Source organism: Coregonus lavaretus, assembly GCF_964263955.1.
Source record: "Coregonus lavaretus genome assembly, chromosome: 6".
In the NCBI taxonomy this organism is placed as follows: Eukaryota; Metazoa; Chordata; class Actinopteri; order Salmoniformes; family Salmonidae; genus Coregonus; species Coregonus lavaretus.
In genome coordinates, this window is record NC_139993.1 from 45,728,075 (window position 1) to 45,743,739 (window position 15,665).

Sequence of the window (15,665 nt, forward strand, 5' to 3'; positions counted from 1 at the left end):
GCGAGGGGCTGTGGTTAGGGTACAGAGGTGGTGTGTCCCTAAAAAAAGTAACCCACGGCAAGCGGTACCGATGCACCAAGTCTGGAACCAACAGGACCCTAAACAGCTTCTACCCCCAAGCCATAAGACTTCTAAATCGTTAGGTAAATAGTTAACCAAATAGCTACCCAGAATATCTGCATTGACCCTTTTTGCACTAACTTTGACTCATCACATATGCTGCTACTGTTTATTATCTATCCTGTTGCCTAGTAACTTTATTCCTAGTTAAACATCTACACACAATACCCCATAAGGACAAAGTGAGAACATGCTGAGAAATTGTCAATTTATTGAAAATGAAATACAGAAATATTTTGTTTACATAAGAATTCACACCCCTTTGCTATGACACTCCAAATTGAGCTCAGGTGCATCCATTTTCCTTTGATCATCCTTGAGACATCGCTACAGCTTGATTGGAGTCCCCTTGTGGCCAATTCAATTGTTTGGACATGATTTAGAAAGAAACACACCGGTCTACAGTGGGGAGAACAAGTATTTGATACACTGCCGATTTTGCAGGTTTTCCTACTTACAAAGCATGTAGAGGTCTGTAATTTTTATCATAGGTACACTTCAACTGTGAGAGACGGAAACTAAAACAAAAATCCAGAAAATCACATTGTATGATTTTTAAGTAATTAATTTGCATTTTATTGCATGACATAAGTATTTGATCACCTACCAACCAGTAAGAATTCCGGCTCTCACAGACCTGTTAGTTTTTCTTTAAGAAGCCCTCCTGTTCTCCACTCATTACCTGTATTAACTGCACCTGTTTGAACTCGTTACCTGTATAAAAGACACCTGTCCACACACTCAAACAGACTCCAACCTCTCCACAATGGCCAAGATCAGAGAGCTGTGTAAGGATATCAGGGTTAAAATTGTAGACCTGCACAAGGCTGGGATGGGCTACAGGACAATAGGCAAGCAGCTTGGTGAGAAGGCAACAACTGTTGGCGCAATTATTAGAAAATGGAAGAAGTTCAAGATGACGGTCAATCACCCTCGGTCTGGGGCTCCATGCAAGATCTCACCTCGTGGGGCATCAATGATCATGAGGAAGGTGAGAGATCAGCCCAGAACTACACGGCAGGACCTGGTCAATGACCTGAAGAGAGCTGGGACCACAGTCTCAAGGAAAATCATTAGTAACACACTACGCCGTCATGGATTAATATCCTGCAACGCACGCAAGGTCCCCCTGCTCAAGCCAGCGCATGTCCAGGCCCGTCTGAAGTTTCCAATGACCATCTGGATGATCCAGAGGAGGAATGGGAGAAGGTCATGTGGTCTGATGAGACAAAAATATAGCTTTTTGGTGTAAACTCCACTCGCCGTGTTTGGAGGAAGGAGGAGGATGAGTACAACCCCAAGAACACCATCCCAACCGTGAAGCATGGAGGTGGAAACATCATTCTTTGGGGATGCTTTTCTGCAAAGGGGACAGGATGACTGCACCGTATTGAGGGGAGGATGGATGGGGCCATGTATCGCGAGATCTTGGCCAACAACCTCCTTCCCTCAGTAAGAGCATTGAAGATGGGTTGTGGCTGGGTCTTCCAGCATGACAACGACCCGAAACACACAGCCAGGGCAACTAAGGAGTGGCTCCGTAAGAAGCATCTCAAGGTCCTGGAGTGGCCTAGCCAGTCTCCAGACCTGAACCCAATAGAAAATCTTTGGAGGGAGCTGAAAGTCCGTATTGCCCAGCGACAGCCCCGAAACCTGAAGGATCTGGAGAAGGTCTGTATGGAGGAGTGGGCCAAAATCCCTGCTGCAGTGTGTGCTAACCTGGTCAAGACCTACAGGAAACGTATGATCTCTGTAATTGCAAACAAAGGTTTCTGTACCAAATATTAAGTTCTGCTTTTCTGATGTATCAAATACTTATGTCATGCAATAAAAGGCGAATTAATTACTTAAAAATCATACAATGTGATTTTCTGGATTTTTGTTTTAGATTCCGTCTCTCACAGTTGAAGTGTACCTATGATAAAAATTACAGACCTCTACATGCTTTGTAAGTAGGAAAACCTGCAAAATCGGCAGGGTATCAAATACTTGTTCTCCCCACTGTATTTAAAGGTCGCACAAGTTGACCGTGCATGTCAGAGCAGAAACGATATACCATGAAGTCCAAGGAACTGTCCGTAGATCTCCGAGATAGAATTGTGATGAGGTATATATCTGAGGAAGGGTATAAAACAATTTCTAGTGTTGAAAGTTTCCAAGAGCACAGTGGAACTACCCAGACTGCCTAGAACTGACCATCCGACCAAACTGAGCAACCGGGCAAGAAGGACCTTGGTCAGAGAGGTGACCAAGAACCGAATTACCACTGACAGAACTACACAGTTCCTTGACTGAGATTGGATAGCCTGCCAGAAGGACAACAGTCTCTACAGCACTTCACCAATCTGGGCTTTATGGGAGAGTGGCCAGACTGAAGCCACTCCTGAGAAAAAAGGCACAACGGTGGGCCTGGAGTTTGCAAAAAGGCACTGAAAGACAGATCATAAAGCAAAAGATTCTGTGGTCTGATGAGACAAATTTTACTCTTGGCCTTAACCTCTTCATCACTAGGCACCTGGCTAAAGTGCCTGCCTCGAAAATGCATGCCCAAATTGAATAGAGTATTTCTCCAAAACGACATGGGCTATAAACATAGCAAAAGAAAGGTAACACATGTGAGATGTATCTTGAAGTGAAATAATTAATGTGGGTATTACTGTGTCAGAGTACATGAAGCTAGAACACAGCATAAATTGGGGGGGTTTTGATTCCGCCTGAAAGTAACTTCAGGTTTTATAGGACTTTATTGGACTTATGCAGCAACAGCCCCTAAACACCATGGGACCATAGCCCAATATCGGATGAGTACTTATGTGAAGTTTGATGCCAATAAAGTAAAGTAAACCAAAGTTGTAGGGGTTTTAGTTGAAGTATGTTTAGGCGGATTACCAAATGGAGACATTTGGGTAGATTTGGGCACCATCAGTGCCATTTGACTTTTATCAGGTACCAGACAGCAAAAGTAATTTAATTTCACTAACATACCACTATATGTGTACATTCCATCAAAATACAACTGTTTTGATGTTGTTTCCAATGTTCTCCCAAACCTCTATACGTGTTGACTAAAGTGATAATTTGGTGACAAGAAATAATACACATAGCATTCTATTGTAAGTAAACTTGCGTGTGGGCCTCTATTTAGCCAATAAAAGCGTTATCATACAATAAACACAGACTCGATTGTGATCCTTGCAGGACTAGCTAGCTAAGCTAAACTAGTAGCTAAACTAAGCTAGCTAGTAGCTAAGCTAATAGCTAAACTAAGCTAGCTAGTAGCTAAGCTAATAGCTAAACTAAGCTAGCTAGTAGCTAAACTAAGCTAGCTAGTAGCTAAACTAAGCTGAGTTGAGCTTCAGTTACTCAAATAGATATTTTAGAATGTATGTTTTGTACTCATACAATAAATTAGTAATAGTAGTATTAGAGGTAATAAATGACAATGGGATTACATACTCTTCTGATGCCTGAGTAGGGCCCTGGACACGATAACCTTCGTTCTCGTCATTGGGGTCTGGTTCGTCCGGTCTAAGCAGGTCCTCATCATCCGATTCAGAGTCAATGGGGATACATGTAGTCCAACTTTCATCTGTTACAATTGCTAACGCCTCTGTAACTGTATATTTCTTACTAGAGCCTGCCATATTTTTATAAACTTTGCGTTTTCCTCCGAAATTCAAGTGCTGTTGTGTGCTCTGCGTAACCGTGCGTAATGCAGCAAGTCAACTAATGTGATACAATGAGGTGCGCACATGGATATTTCTGTTGGTCGACTTTGACATGTGACCCCTCTATCGAAAGTTCTGGATCAGTAGAATTAGATTAGCACAATTGCAAGCCACTGGGATTGCATTATATATCCAGAAGATGGCAACAAAACAGTGCCTGTTGTGATTTAAACAAACTACTGACTTCATCTTCAAACAAATTCTTGGCCATGTAAAACGATGTAAACTCATTGAAATTGACTCGGAATGAGAGAGAGAGACTAGAGCAGAGGTTTCAAACGTCCGGCCCGCGGGATGATTTTGAAAAAAAAAAAAAAATATATATATATATATATATATATATATATATATATATATATTAATAATTTTGTAAAGTATAAAAATGCGCTGCAATTTTTCTATAAAATAAACTGCTGTTCCAATTGCGTCCACTGGATGGCGCAATAGCAATTGTGTTAAGCAAGCAAACTGTTTATACCGGGGCAGAGCAAGTAGGTCAAGCACGTGCAGCCAATGAGCTACTTTGTTTTGCCCGCAATATTTATTACGGCTTCTACTTTTAACATTATGTGCTTTGGCACCCTCATTGCCCCAATATGTCTCTGTCAAAAAAGAGAAAAGTGGACGCAGAGTGCAGAGTGTTCCAAGAAAAATGGTCATCCTATTTATTCACTGAATTGAATGGGAAAGCTGTATGTTTGGTGTGTTCAGAGCATGTTGCAGTGCTGAAAGAATATAACCTTCGTTGCCACTATGTGAGTCTTCATGCCGACAAATATGACAACTTTCAAGGACAGCGGAGATGAGAGAAGGTGAATGAACTGTTGGCGGGTCTGAAGAAACAGCAGTCTGTGTTTACTCACAGCCGAGACATCAGTGACGCTGCAGTGAAAGCTAGCTACCTCATTGCTAATGAAATCGCAGTGGCTTCAAAACCATTTAGTGAGGGTGAATTTGTAAAAACATGCATGATGAAGGCAGCGGAGATTGTGTGCCCTGAAAAGCGGCAGGCTTTTGCAAATATCAGCCTGACAAGAAACACAGTTGCAGACAGGACTTCCGATCTTTCAGTGGATTTGGACAGCCAGTTGAAGCAAAAAGTAAAGTCATTTATTGTGTTTTCGGTTGCAATTGATGAAAGCACGGACATTACAGATGTTGCACAACTGGCCATTTTCATCCGCGGAGTTGATGACACATTGACCGTCACCGAGGAGTTCGTGGAGTTGGTGCCGATGACAGATACAACGACAGCAGCTGATATTTTTACAGCACTCGTCGGCGCGCTGGACAGGGTCGGAGTGGACTGGTCCCGCGCTGTCAGCCTGGCTACAGATGGTGCGCCCTCAATGATCGGGAAAAAAGCAGGCGTTGTGACAAAGTTCAGAGAGAAAGTGCAATCTGCAAATGGAGGACGTGATTTTTTGACTTTTCACTGTATTTTGCACCAGGAGGCTTTGTGTTGCAAGTCATTAAAGATGGATAACGTCATGAAGGTGGTCATCCAAACTGTTAATTTCATCCGATCCAGAAGCCTGAATCACCGTCAGTTTGACAGCCTTCTCAGAGAGAAAGACCACATCTATGGCCTGCCATACCACACTGAGGTAAGATGGTTAAGCCGAGGTGCTGAGGCGTTTCTTTGATTTACGAGAAGAAATTGAACAGTTCATGGAAGAAAAGGGCAAACCAGTGTTAGAATTTCATTCCGCAGAATGGATGCAGGACCTTGCATTTATGGTGGATGTTACAGAGCACCTGAATAACTTGAACAAACAGCTGCAAGGGCGCAACAAAGTTGTCACGCAGTATTATGACAGCATACGTTCTTTCAAGTTGAAGCTGTCATTGTGGGAGACGCAACTTGCCGGTGGTGATGCAGCTCACTTCCCCTGTCTGAAAAATGTGTGCGCGACCCAATATGTGGCAGACATGAAGCGGTTCAAAGATAAAATAACGGGACTGTTACGGGAGTTTGAGCAACGCTTTCAGATTTATGTTTATATGTTTTTATGTTGATGTGCTATTGTTTTTAATTGATTTTATTTTATTTGTATATTTAACCTATTCTTGACTCTGTGGTTCTTGCACTTGTTTGGGGAACAGGATTTCATTATTTTTATCTACATTTCTGCCTGAGAAATGACACCCTGATATAGTTCTGTGATCTGTGATATACTTCTGTGAATCACTGAGGCATTGTGTGTTTGTGTGTTCTTTGTCCTCAGAACTCTCAAATAACTTGAGGTGTTTTATGATTAATAGTGATGTTGTGCTTTTGGACACTGTCCTCAGGCTACAGCTTTATGTTTATATGTTTTTATGTTGATGTGCTATTGTTTTTATTTTATTTGTATATTTAACCTATTCTTGACTCTGTGGTTCTTGCACTTGTTTGGGGAACAGGATTTCATTATTTTTATCTACATTTCTGCCTGAGAAATGACACCCTGATATAGTTCTGTGATCTGTGAAACAGTTCTGTTAATCACTGAGGCATTGTGTGTTTGTGTGTTCTTTTTCTTTAGAATTTTCAAATAAACTTGACGTGTTTTATGATTAATAGTGATGTTGTGCTTGTACTATTTTGGACACACTGTCCTCAGGCTCCAGCTTTATGTTGTATGTTGATCGTATTAAAACAAAGAAAACAATCTGAAGTTGTTGTTTTAAAGTTATATATACACCATGATTTTTCCGGTCCAGCCCACTTGGGAATAGATTTTCCTCCATGTGGCCCCTGAGCTAAAATGAGTTTGACACCCCTGCACTAGAGTATCTTTTCAAGTGGTTTTATTCGATTAGACACTGCATTTGGTAACAAAAACAACAAAGTTAAGACGCAGTTTGTTGTTGTGATTTAAAAATGGAAGTTTGTTATTGACGTTCATTGATTAATAGTTTAGTGAGTGTTGGTCATAGAGGAACACGGCTATCACTGTTGGAATCTGTGCGGTAGCAGCTTTCAAATGGTGTATCGTTTGTGTAGATAACTTATACTTATCTGTCTACGAATATACGGGCATGCACGGTTTCAAAATACAGTACTGGTTTTTCTATATGCTTATATACTTGCTTGGAGTCTGAATATTATTTAATTTGGCCAACAACAGTTTAGCTAGATTCACAGTTGAGACGCTTCTCGTTCCAGTAGCATTCAGGTATTCACACGTTTAAAAACCGTACTACGTCATTGTTTATTGTTTGAGATTGCGGGAGGAGTACCCCGGATATGGGGAACCTCGTGATGAAGAGGTTAATGCAAAGCGCTATGTCTGGAGAAAACCAGGCACAGCTCATCACCTGTCTAACACCATCCCTACTGTGAAGCATGGTGGTAGGAGCATCATGCTATGGGGATGCTTTTCAGCGGCAGGGACTGTGAAACTGGTAAGGATAGAGGGAACAATCAATGGAGCCAAACACAGGCAAATCCTTGATGAGAATCTGCTTCAGAGTGCAAACGACCTTAAACTTTGGCAAAGATTTACGTTCCAACAGGACAATGACCCCAAGCATACAGCCAAAGCAATGCTGGAATGGCTTCAGAACAAGAATGTCCTTGTGTGGCCCAGCCAAAGCACAAACTTGAACCCATTAAATCTGTGGGAAAACTTGAAGATTGCTGTTCACCACCACTCCCCAAATCGAATTTAACAGAGCTTGAGAAAATCTGCGAGGAAGAATGGGAGAAAATCGATGTGCAAAGCTGATACAAACATTAGACGACTCAACACTGTAATCGCTGCCAAAGGTGCTTCTACAAAGTATTGATTCAGTGAATACTTTTGTAAATGAGGTATTTCATGTGTCCAATGTTATTATAGGATAGTGTGTAGAATAGCGGACCCAGAGTAGCCAAGGGAGGTGATAGGTGGGAATGAGGAGTATACAAAGCAATACTTTAATATATTACAGACGCAGGATTTCAGGATACATGGCTTGCCTCAAACAGTTGTCCATAGCAGCAACATTAAAGATACGAAAACTCACAAAAATGACGTATGTCGGCAAGTCTAAAGCTCAGCCCCTCAATAGGGTTCCTACTGCAGCTAATACTAGGCCTAAATGCTAAACATATATAGGGATTACCCCTTTTTCCAGCTCTAAACAGAGCCCAACTCTCCCCTTACTGGAACTAAAGAGAGTCTACCAGAACAGCCTAAATCAACTGCCTGTACAAAACAGGATGCAACAAACTGCTATGGAGCACAATGTAAAATGGTGTTCAACCTTGAGCTGAGCGAAAAGGACAGCATTTATCACTTTATGCCTCAACTCCACCCACACTTAATAAACAATGAGAATGAGCATTTAATTACAATAACTTGACTTTGTTAATTAGACCAGGTAACACAATGGAAACTATAATTGAAGTTAATCGCATTCATTAGTTTAAATGACCATATTTAGTCATGTACACTTAGTTTAAAAGACAGCGCTACATTGAATACAGGAGTGTAAAACTAATTCCATGGAGGGCAGCTCTGCAGGTTTTTTGTTTTTCCTTTCAATTAAGCCCTAGACAACCAGGTGTGGGGAGTTCCTTACTAATTTGTGACCTTAATTCATCAATCAAGTACAAGGGAGGAGTGAAAACCTGCAGCCACTCGGCCGGCCCTCCGTGGAATGAGTGACACCTGTGATCTATTAGAACATGATTAGAACTACTCAGGGAGTCAAAGCATGGGCGAACTACACGCTAATTATCTAACTCACCACACCTGGCTTAAACCTGCGCAACCAACTCTGTAACAAACAATTAAGGGCAGGAACACCTAAACTGGTAGATAGCTATGCATGGCAATGGACTAGTGCACTTTATCCATGTGGGTTAGAATTAGGAGTTAAGTTTAAGGTTCCGGGTTAAGGTTAGGGAAAATGGAAATACATTTTAGGTCCCCACAAGGATAAAATAACAAAACGTATGTGTGGTTGATTGGGTTCCGGGGGAGGTTTCTGTGGAAATGTAATGTGAATCAATAATGTTCTCTGGGAGAGTCTCCACCACACTGTCTCAGATTAATAAAAGTTACCACAGAATCTTACAAACACACACACAGAATTGCAGTACGAACATGGAGTACCGCTGCCATCTGCTGGTCAAATGACGACATCAGTTTCTTTAACAAATGTATTTTCAGTTCAAAATTATTGTTTTTAGATGATACATTTTACACATGATACAATCACACATGTATGGCAATGATTTTAAGGGACAGTAGTAGTCACACAATCAACAAAGTATCAAAAATAATTGTGTAATGTTAATTCAGTTCATGATGCCAGGAGCACAGGAAAACGTTTAAAGAAGCTAAAGTCCTAGGTTAGAAGGAGGGTGGTGATTCTACAGTAGTGTGCACCAGGGCAGGGGACAATTTGGGATAACCTCAGTAAATCCAGGAAGCAAATTGCAATTTTGACAGGACTAACAGAGTGACCTGGATTGTTACCAACAAGAATATGGACATGAACTACCCAAAGCCCCATCTACACCTGGTATTAAGATGCAACTTTAACGATCCAACCAAAATGATAATCCTAGATGTAACATCTGGGATATCCCTCCAACCAACCCCAGGCTGCCCTATACCTCTCTATATCAGGCTGATGTTGTAGAGGTGTGGGTCTGCTTCCTCAGATCATATGTGTTAGGTTTGGTCTACAGCTGGGGTGAAGGAGGACCAGTACACCTCAGGCCTCCATCAACCCCCCTTCCTCCTATTATCCTTCCATAACCCTCCTCATCGCTTCTCCAGTTTCTTGAACTTGGCCTCTGCAAAGAGACAGACAAAGAGATGAACTCAACTTCCTGCAGCCAAGTCACACACACACAGGAGAAGTGTCCAGGGGAAGTGTATTTTTAGCTGTTGATTTGGGACAGTGTGCTAGCGCTCTCTGCTGTTGGAGCTCAGGGTGGAGAGGTAAACTCAAACAGCAGAGGGTGTTCTCAGGCTGTCCCAAATCAAAGCCCTAACATTCATGTTGAGCTGAACACTGGAGCATGGCTATTATTAGTACATCTGCAATAGAGTCTGATAACACATGCTAATAAAGATGCCATAGAGACTCAGACTGAGAATACAGATATGTATTTATATCGACCACTTCTTCTCCCTAGTCAGTCTGGTGAGGGTTACACACTGGAACTCAGTAGGCTGTTCTCCCCTTACAGCCCTGGTATAAATATAGACCTGCAATATGACTATATGGTCTGTGTCTCCACAGGCATGCTACTCTGTGTGTGTGGGTGTGTCTGTCTTACCCAGCTTCTTGGAGTAGGTGTCCAGTTTGTAAGCGGCCTGCTCCAGAGATGACACTTGTTCCTCTATTTGATTTATCTGGTCTAAGTAGGGCTGCAGGCTGGCGTCTGCAACACACACAATAAAAATAAAAAAGTCAGCTAAATTAAGGTTATATTTTGTTTTCTGTGTGAATTTCGTCCCCTTCACGTTTGAAGGGCTAATAAACATACACTTGTGGTTGAGGTCCTGCAGGTTCCTGGTGATGTTGATGCTGATGTCTTTCATCTCCATGTACTTCAGACTGGTCAGCTTGTTCATGTTCTCCAGTAGATGATAGTCCTCACAGGTGCCTGGGAGAGGAGGAAAACGGGGGAGCATGAGAATGAGATTTTCTCCACAACAGGAGATTTTTATGACAGTTGTTGTTATCCTGAAGACAAGACAGTATATAGTTTGCGACTATATAGGCCTGTATAGACAACATAGATGGAGAGACAGACAGAGGGAGACAAGCAGACATGCAGGAAGACAGACAGATATACAGACCAGTGAGTTCTCCTTGTAGGAAGACAGCCATCTTATCGAACATGTCTGTACAGAGTTCATTGATGTCTGGCTCTGCTGGCTCTACAGCCTCCTCTGCAGTCTCCACCCCACCGTCACCTACACACAGACATATAGTAGTTACACCATATTCATTTCTGAGCAACATCCCACCTCCTGATGATGTTGCTGGCCACTCACTCAGATTTTAACTAACAGGTCTCAAAGTCTTCCAAGGAGGAAGGACGAATTTGCCACTCCCTTAGTAGGCCTACTGCATTCTAATGTGTTGCAACATAACAAGGTACTAACACCAAACTCATCTGAGCAGATAGATGGCCACAGAGCAATCAAATAGCTAACTAGCTACGTTTCTAATCTTCTTCCTTTCAATAACTAAAACAGAAACAGCGCATCAACATGCATCCAGGACGTCTCTATTCGTCCATCTGTGTTTGTAGATCTGTTACCATTAGAGGGCGTATTGACTTTGGAAGCCAAAACAGCCAACCATCTTTAAACGTGAATCGATTAAATTGCGGTACGCTTCTAGAAACATAAAACCCTCTTTCATATCACATCAAAAATAAATAATACATGCAAAATACATACAATTACTGTACACTATTTTTAACAGTTGCAGCCGACAGTATTTTTCAGTGAAAACATGTTTGTGGCATCTGTCTTACATTTACACACAAGTGTTCAGCGATACAGATAGCTAATTAGTACAGGTAGTCCACTGTCTCCATCCGTTTTCTGTAAACAAGCGCTGTAACATGGAAATATGGCCACATGGGAACCCTAAACGTAACCTTTTTTATTATGTGTCATTTCTCGCCGATCTGAAAGATAAGTTCTTTATGTTATTCAGACCGAGGCTATCGGCTCTTAACCTCCCCCTGAAGACCCCTTAGTCCAATGACTCTTCGGTGTAATGGAACTGAGTCATGATCAAGGGCTAGCTAGAAGCTAGCTTGCGAGCACCACTCACTGCTGTTGATGGGCTTCTTGGGCGCCGCAGGCACAACCTCCTGGCCCTCAGAGGTAGTCTCGCCAGGCTCTCCTCGGGGTTCTGAGCTCCCTCCCAGGCTGAGGACGGTGGGATGGGCCAGGGAAACTCTGGAGATGCTGTCCATCGCAGCAGCCTCCTCTCCCGTGGCCGCCATTTTGCCTCTTCGCCAGTCACATGATGCAACGCTTCACGTGACATTTATTATTTTCCGCCCCCTCCAATTCCGAATTCGAGCCACACCCTTCCCCTTGACAGGTGCCTCACCATAGCACAAACAATAATACCACGATTAATGTAGCTATAGTGTTCCTATTCATATTGATTGATAGTTTTATATTCTATTGTTTTCAGATTGTTCGAGTGTAACGTTAGAGAGCGCGAGCTTTCCATGCTGATTTGCCTGTATTAATGTTGTATTATGAACACTTCGAATCAGTGTGAATCATGTTAGTTTGAAGTGTTTGCAGAGCTAGTCAACCTTACGTTATGTTTTGGGCTAAAAAGGGGGCTCCTCGGTCCTCTGTTCTGGTAATGGGTGGGTCAGGATGGTGACGCTCTACGCAGGAAGCGTCCAGTGAACCATCGTGACAGCCTGTGTGTGACTGTAAACATGGCGCCGTGCACGGCTACAGGGCTGTGCTGTTTTACACCCCGTTTCTAGCTAGCCTGAGACGCACACAACCTAACCATGGAGACAGAAGAGGAACAACACATGACGACCCTCCTCTGCATGGGTTTCCCAGATCCTGTTGCTATACGTAAGGCGCTACGCCTGGCGAAAAACGACATCAACGAGGCTGTGGCGCTCCTGACCAACGAAAGCCCCGGGCTTGGGTATGGATATGAGCCGATGGAGAGTGGCCCTGCCCCGGGCCCCTGCCCCAGTGGAGACGGGGAGACCAGCGGGCGGACTGGGACTGGAGGGTTTGACCCACCTCCCGCTTACCACGATGTGGTGGAGAGTGAGGTAAGGCTGAAGGATGGTAGCTCGCTGGCTTCGTTAGTTAGCTAGAACACCATCACCAAGCTAGTTAGCATCAAAAGCTAGCGATGCCGGCTAGATAGGGAGAAAGGGCTCGCTCATAGCATTCCAAAGCGCGCTGCACTCATGCCTTGCTGTCAAAATAGGGAGGGAAAAAGCGCGGCTTGCGCTACTTAATTTCTCAATTGTCGGGCTGCAAAATTCGACAGACTCCGGCTAGTTGAATTGCATATTCAGTACTTTGATGATCAGTATTGAAATTGGGTGCACTAACCAACATCAGAAACGTAGATGTGCCTAGCTTGTTGGTTACTGTAGCTAGCTATCCCAGCGCTTGGGGGAGGGGATATGGTCGATGCGCGAATCTACATGGGCAAACCAGCGGGTTGGTTAACTTTAAACAACTAGTTAGTGTTTTGCAATAGTTGCCGATAAAGGTCTGCAGAGAGTGAATGTGGTGATCTCCGCACTCTTGGGAAAATGCACGTCTGCATACAACTGAGTAGAATATAGTGGAGCTACCTTACCAACGTAGCTACGCTAGCTGGCTAAATAGCGGTAACGTTACTAGAGGAGTGAGACGCTGCGATTTCGCAACCGCCTGTGGCTAAACTGATATGGCCATTTTGTGCTAAACATTTTATAATCAAAGCTCTTTAAACTGTTCCTAGTCCACTGACAATGTGATGTCTCACGTACCCGTCAGAACCACAGGTCTACATTTCTGAACACCAGCTTGCCAGAAGATACCGAGCCTACCGTTATGCTTGTTTACACTGAGCTGCACTGGTGTTGGAACACAATCATGGTTACATACAAGTGGAATTGGCAGCGTTTTAGCAACATGAAATCTTATAAAAATCTCTTCAGATACAACGGCAGGAAGAATGTGACACTTTTAAAAACATTTGCTGACAAGCGAGCGCTTAGATATGGTCATTTTCACGTTTTCATAAATTCATAGAATGTTTGTGAATGAGGTATAGTAAGGCATTTGTGAAAATTCTATAGCAATATAGAATGGGAAAGCAGCTGTGCGTTTGGACAATTAATAGACACTACAGTAAATAAAATGTAATAAAAACATCAGTCTTGTCCAGGACCAGATTCTACGCAGACCAGTGCACCATAGCCAATCAGAGCTACAGTAGGCCTATATGCAAATAAACCATTTGCCACACAGGCCTGCCATCATTCACTTTGAACTGGACTGTCTTTACAGGCAGTAGCAACAGAGCGATTTTAGATAATTAGAACGCATTTGCCAAAAGCTACAAAATACACCTGAATGGATTTCTGCAAATATGTAAATACCACAGGAGTCTTATATTTTGGAACTTCACAGTCCTATTGATCAAACCATGAAAAGTTAGGCTATCTCTCACTCAGTTGCTTATGCACATCAACAACAACAAAAAGATCAACAACTAATGCTAGCCAGAGCGAGATGAGGTAAAATATAATGAGGGAACATTGGATAAACCCTCTCAGTTTGTTGGCCATCAAAATTGCACTGATAAACGATGGGGAATAGTAGCCTGCTCGTTCTTCTGCAGCTTGCCTTCCAATGCATGCTTGTCCCAACCCATGTTTTGACAACTGAATGGGAACTTGCCTGCCCACCCATTTGATCGATGCCAAATGCATTTGATATGCTAACTGTGGATAACAGTCATTCAAGTTCAGCATAACTAGCTAGCTAGCAAAGCGATTCACATTTCTTGCTAGCTAACCAAATGACACCTGCAGCTCTAGCTATAGCCACCGAAAAAACGATGTGAGGGGAAAAAGTCGGTCACTCACCCACTCCTCCAATGACATCACATCCTCCCAGAAGCTAGCTAGTTAACATTAGGCTCTGTGTTTTTAGCTTGCTAAATAAATAGCTAGCTACGTAAATAGATACGTTAGCCCAGGGGTCTCAAACTCAATCAGCGCACAGGCCGTATTGAAAAAAACAAATTCACAGGCCAGACATAGCCAATTTGTTTTACAAAAAAAACTTGCAACTGCGACCCAAACTGGCCATTGTTTTATTAGAAAAAATATGGCCCTTTTTATAATGTCCACTTATGTACATAGGATGTTGTATAGCATTTTAACATATTAAAACAAAAGAAGAGATACATAATATTTGTCCAGCCTTTACTGCTATGCTTGCAGATGTGCATAATCAAAAAGTATTTCATAACTCCAAATAGCAAATGTACCGATAGGATGTTGTAACATTTAGCTCAGTTGGTAGAGCATGGCGTTTGCAACGCCAGGGTTGTGGGTTCGATTCCCACGGGGGGCCAGTATGAAAATGTATGCACTCACTAACTGTAAATCGCTCTGGATTAGAGCGTCTGCTAAATTACTAAAATGTAAATGTAACTTTTTGGAGACCAGACCAAATTCACATAGAAATGTGAGTTATAGATCTATCATTCTACTTGAAAGCAAGTCTAAGAAGCGGTAGATCTGTTCTAATTTTGGTTATGGAAAATATATTTCATAGCAGTTTAGATGGTTCAATGATTCTCTACACTATGCTAGCTTATTTTGTCACATAAACTGAAATTAGACGAACTATTAGAGTTTTAGCAACCAGGAAATACTGGAGCAATTTCTGCATAGATCAACTTTAAAACATTTAAAACATTTTTTTGCACTGCATGGATCACCGGTGCGGTTGAATGTATGGTGCACTCAAAATGTATTGTATACTGAACAAAATCATAAATGCAACATGTAAAGTGTTGGTCCCATGTTTCATGAACTGAAATAAAAGATCCCAGAAATTTTCCATACGCACAAAAAGCTTATTTGTCTCAAATGTTGTGCACAAATTTGTTTACGTTCCTGTTAGTGAGCATTTCTCCTTTGCCAAGCTAATCCATCCACCTGACAGGTGTGGCATATCAAGAAGCTGATTAAACAGCATGATCATTAAACTGGTGCACCTTGTGCTAGGGACAATAAAAGGCCACTCTAAAATGTCACACAACCCAATGCCACAGATGTCTCAAGTTTTGAGGGAGTGTGCAATT

General features: G+C 42.4%; 2 protein-coding genes across 3 annotated transcripts in view; one reads left to right on the plus strand and one right to left on the minus strand.

Annotated features, from left to right (window-relative positions):
- Window positions 1-7,733: 7,733 nt before the first annotated feature.
- Window positions 7,734-11,826, minus strand: LOC311131353 (biogenesis of lysosome-related organelles complex-1 subunit 2-like). 2 transcript variants are annotated; one of them, XR_014613427.1, is made up of 6 exons: window positions 11,631-11,826; window positions 10,640-10,756; window positions 10,324-10,443; window positions 10,114-10,218; window positions 8,573-9,624; window positions 7,734-8,369 (listed from the first exon to the last, which is right to left on the minus strand). XR_014613427.1 is itself a non-coding variant. In XM_084164306.1 (5 exons), exons 1-5 carry the CDS (start codon window positions 11,803-11,805, stop codon window positions 9,593-9,595), a joined length of 549 nt encoding a protein of 182 aa, XP_084020432.1. In that variant the 5' UTR covers window positions 11,806-11,823; the 3' UTR covers window positions 7,734-9,592. The 2 variants fall into 2 exon arrangements, 1 of the variants encoding a protein (XP_084020432.1); XM_084164306.1 differs by having other exon boundaries at window positions 7,734-9,624; window positions 11,631-11,823.
- Window positions 11,827-12,251: 425 nt separating this feature from the next.
- The window catches only part of LOC311131354 (ubiquitin carboxyl-terminal hydrolase 24-like), a 40,987-nt gene continuing 37,573 nt past the window's right edge, over window positions 12,252-15,665 (plus strand). Inside the window, exon 1 of the mRNA XM_084164307.1 lies at window positions 12,252-12,618. Within this exon, the coding sequence (XP_084020433.1) occupies window positions 12,340-12,618 (279 nt within the window). The 5' untranslated portion in view covers window positions 12,252-12,339. The remainder of the gene's footprint in view (window positions 12,619-15,665) is intronic.

Excerpts from the sequence above, each read along its gene's own strand:
- LOC311131353 (XM_084164306.1), bottom strand. The coding sequence starts at position 11,805 with ATGGCGGCCACGGGAGAGGAGGCTGCTGCGATGGACAGCATCTCCAGA. Across the intron at positions 10,219-10,323 it reads GCAGGACCTCAACCACAAGT|ACGCCAGCCTGCAGCCCTAC; the intron begins GTATGTTTATTA and ends TGTGTGTTGCAG. Across the intron at positions 9,625-10,113 it reads CACCTACTCCAAGAAGCTGG|AGGCCAAGTTCAAGAAACTG; the intron begins GTAAGACAGACA and ends GTCTCTTTGCAG.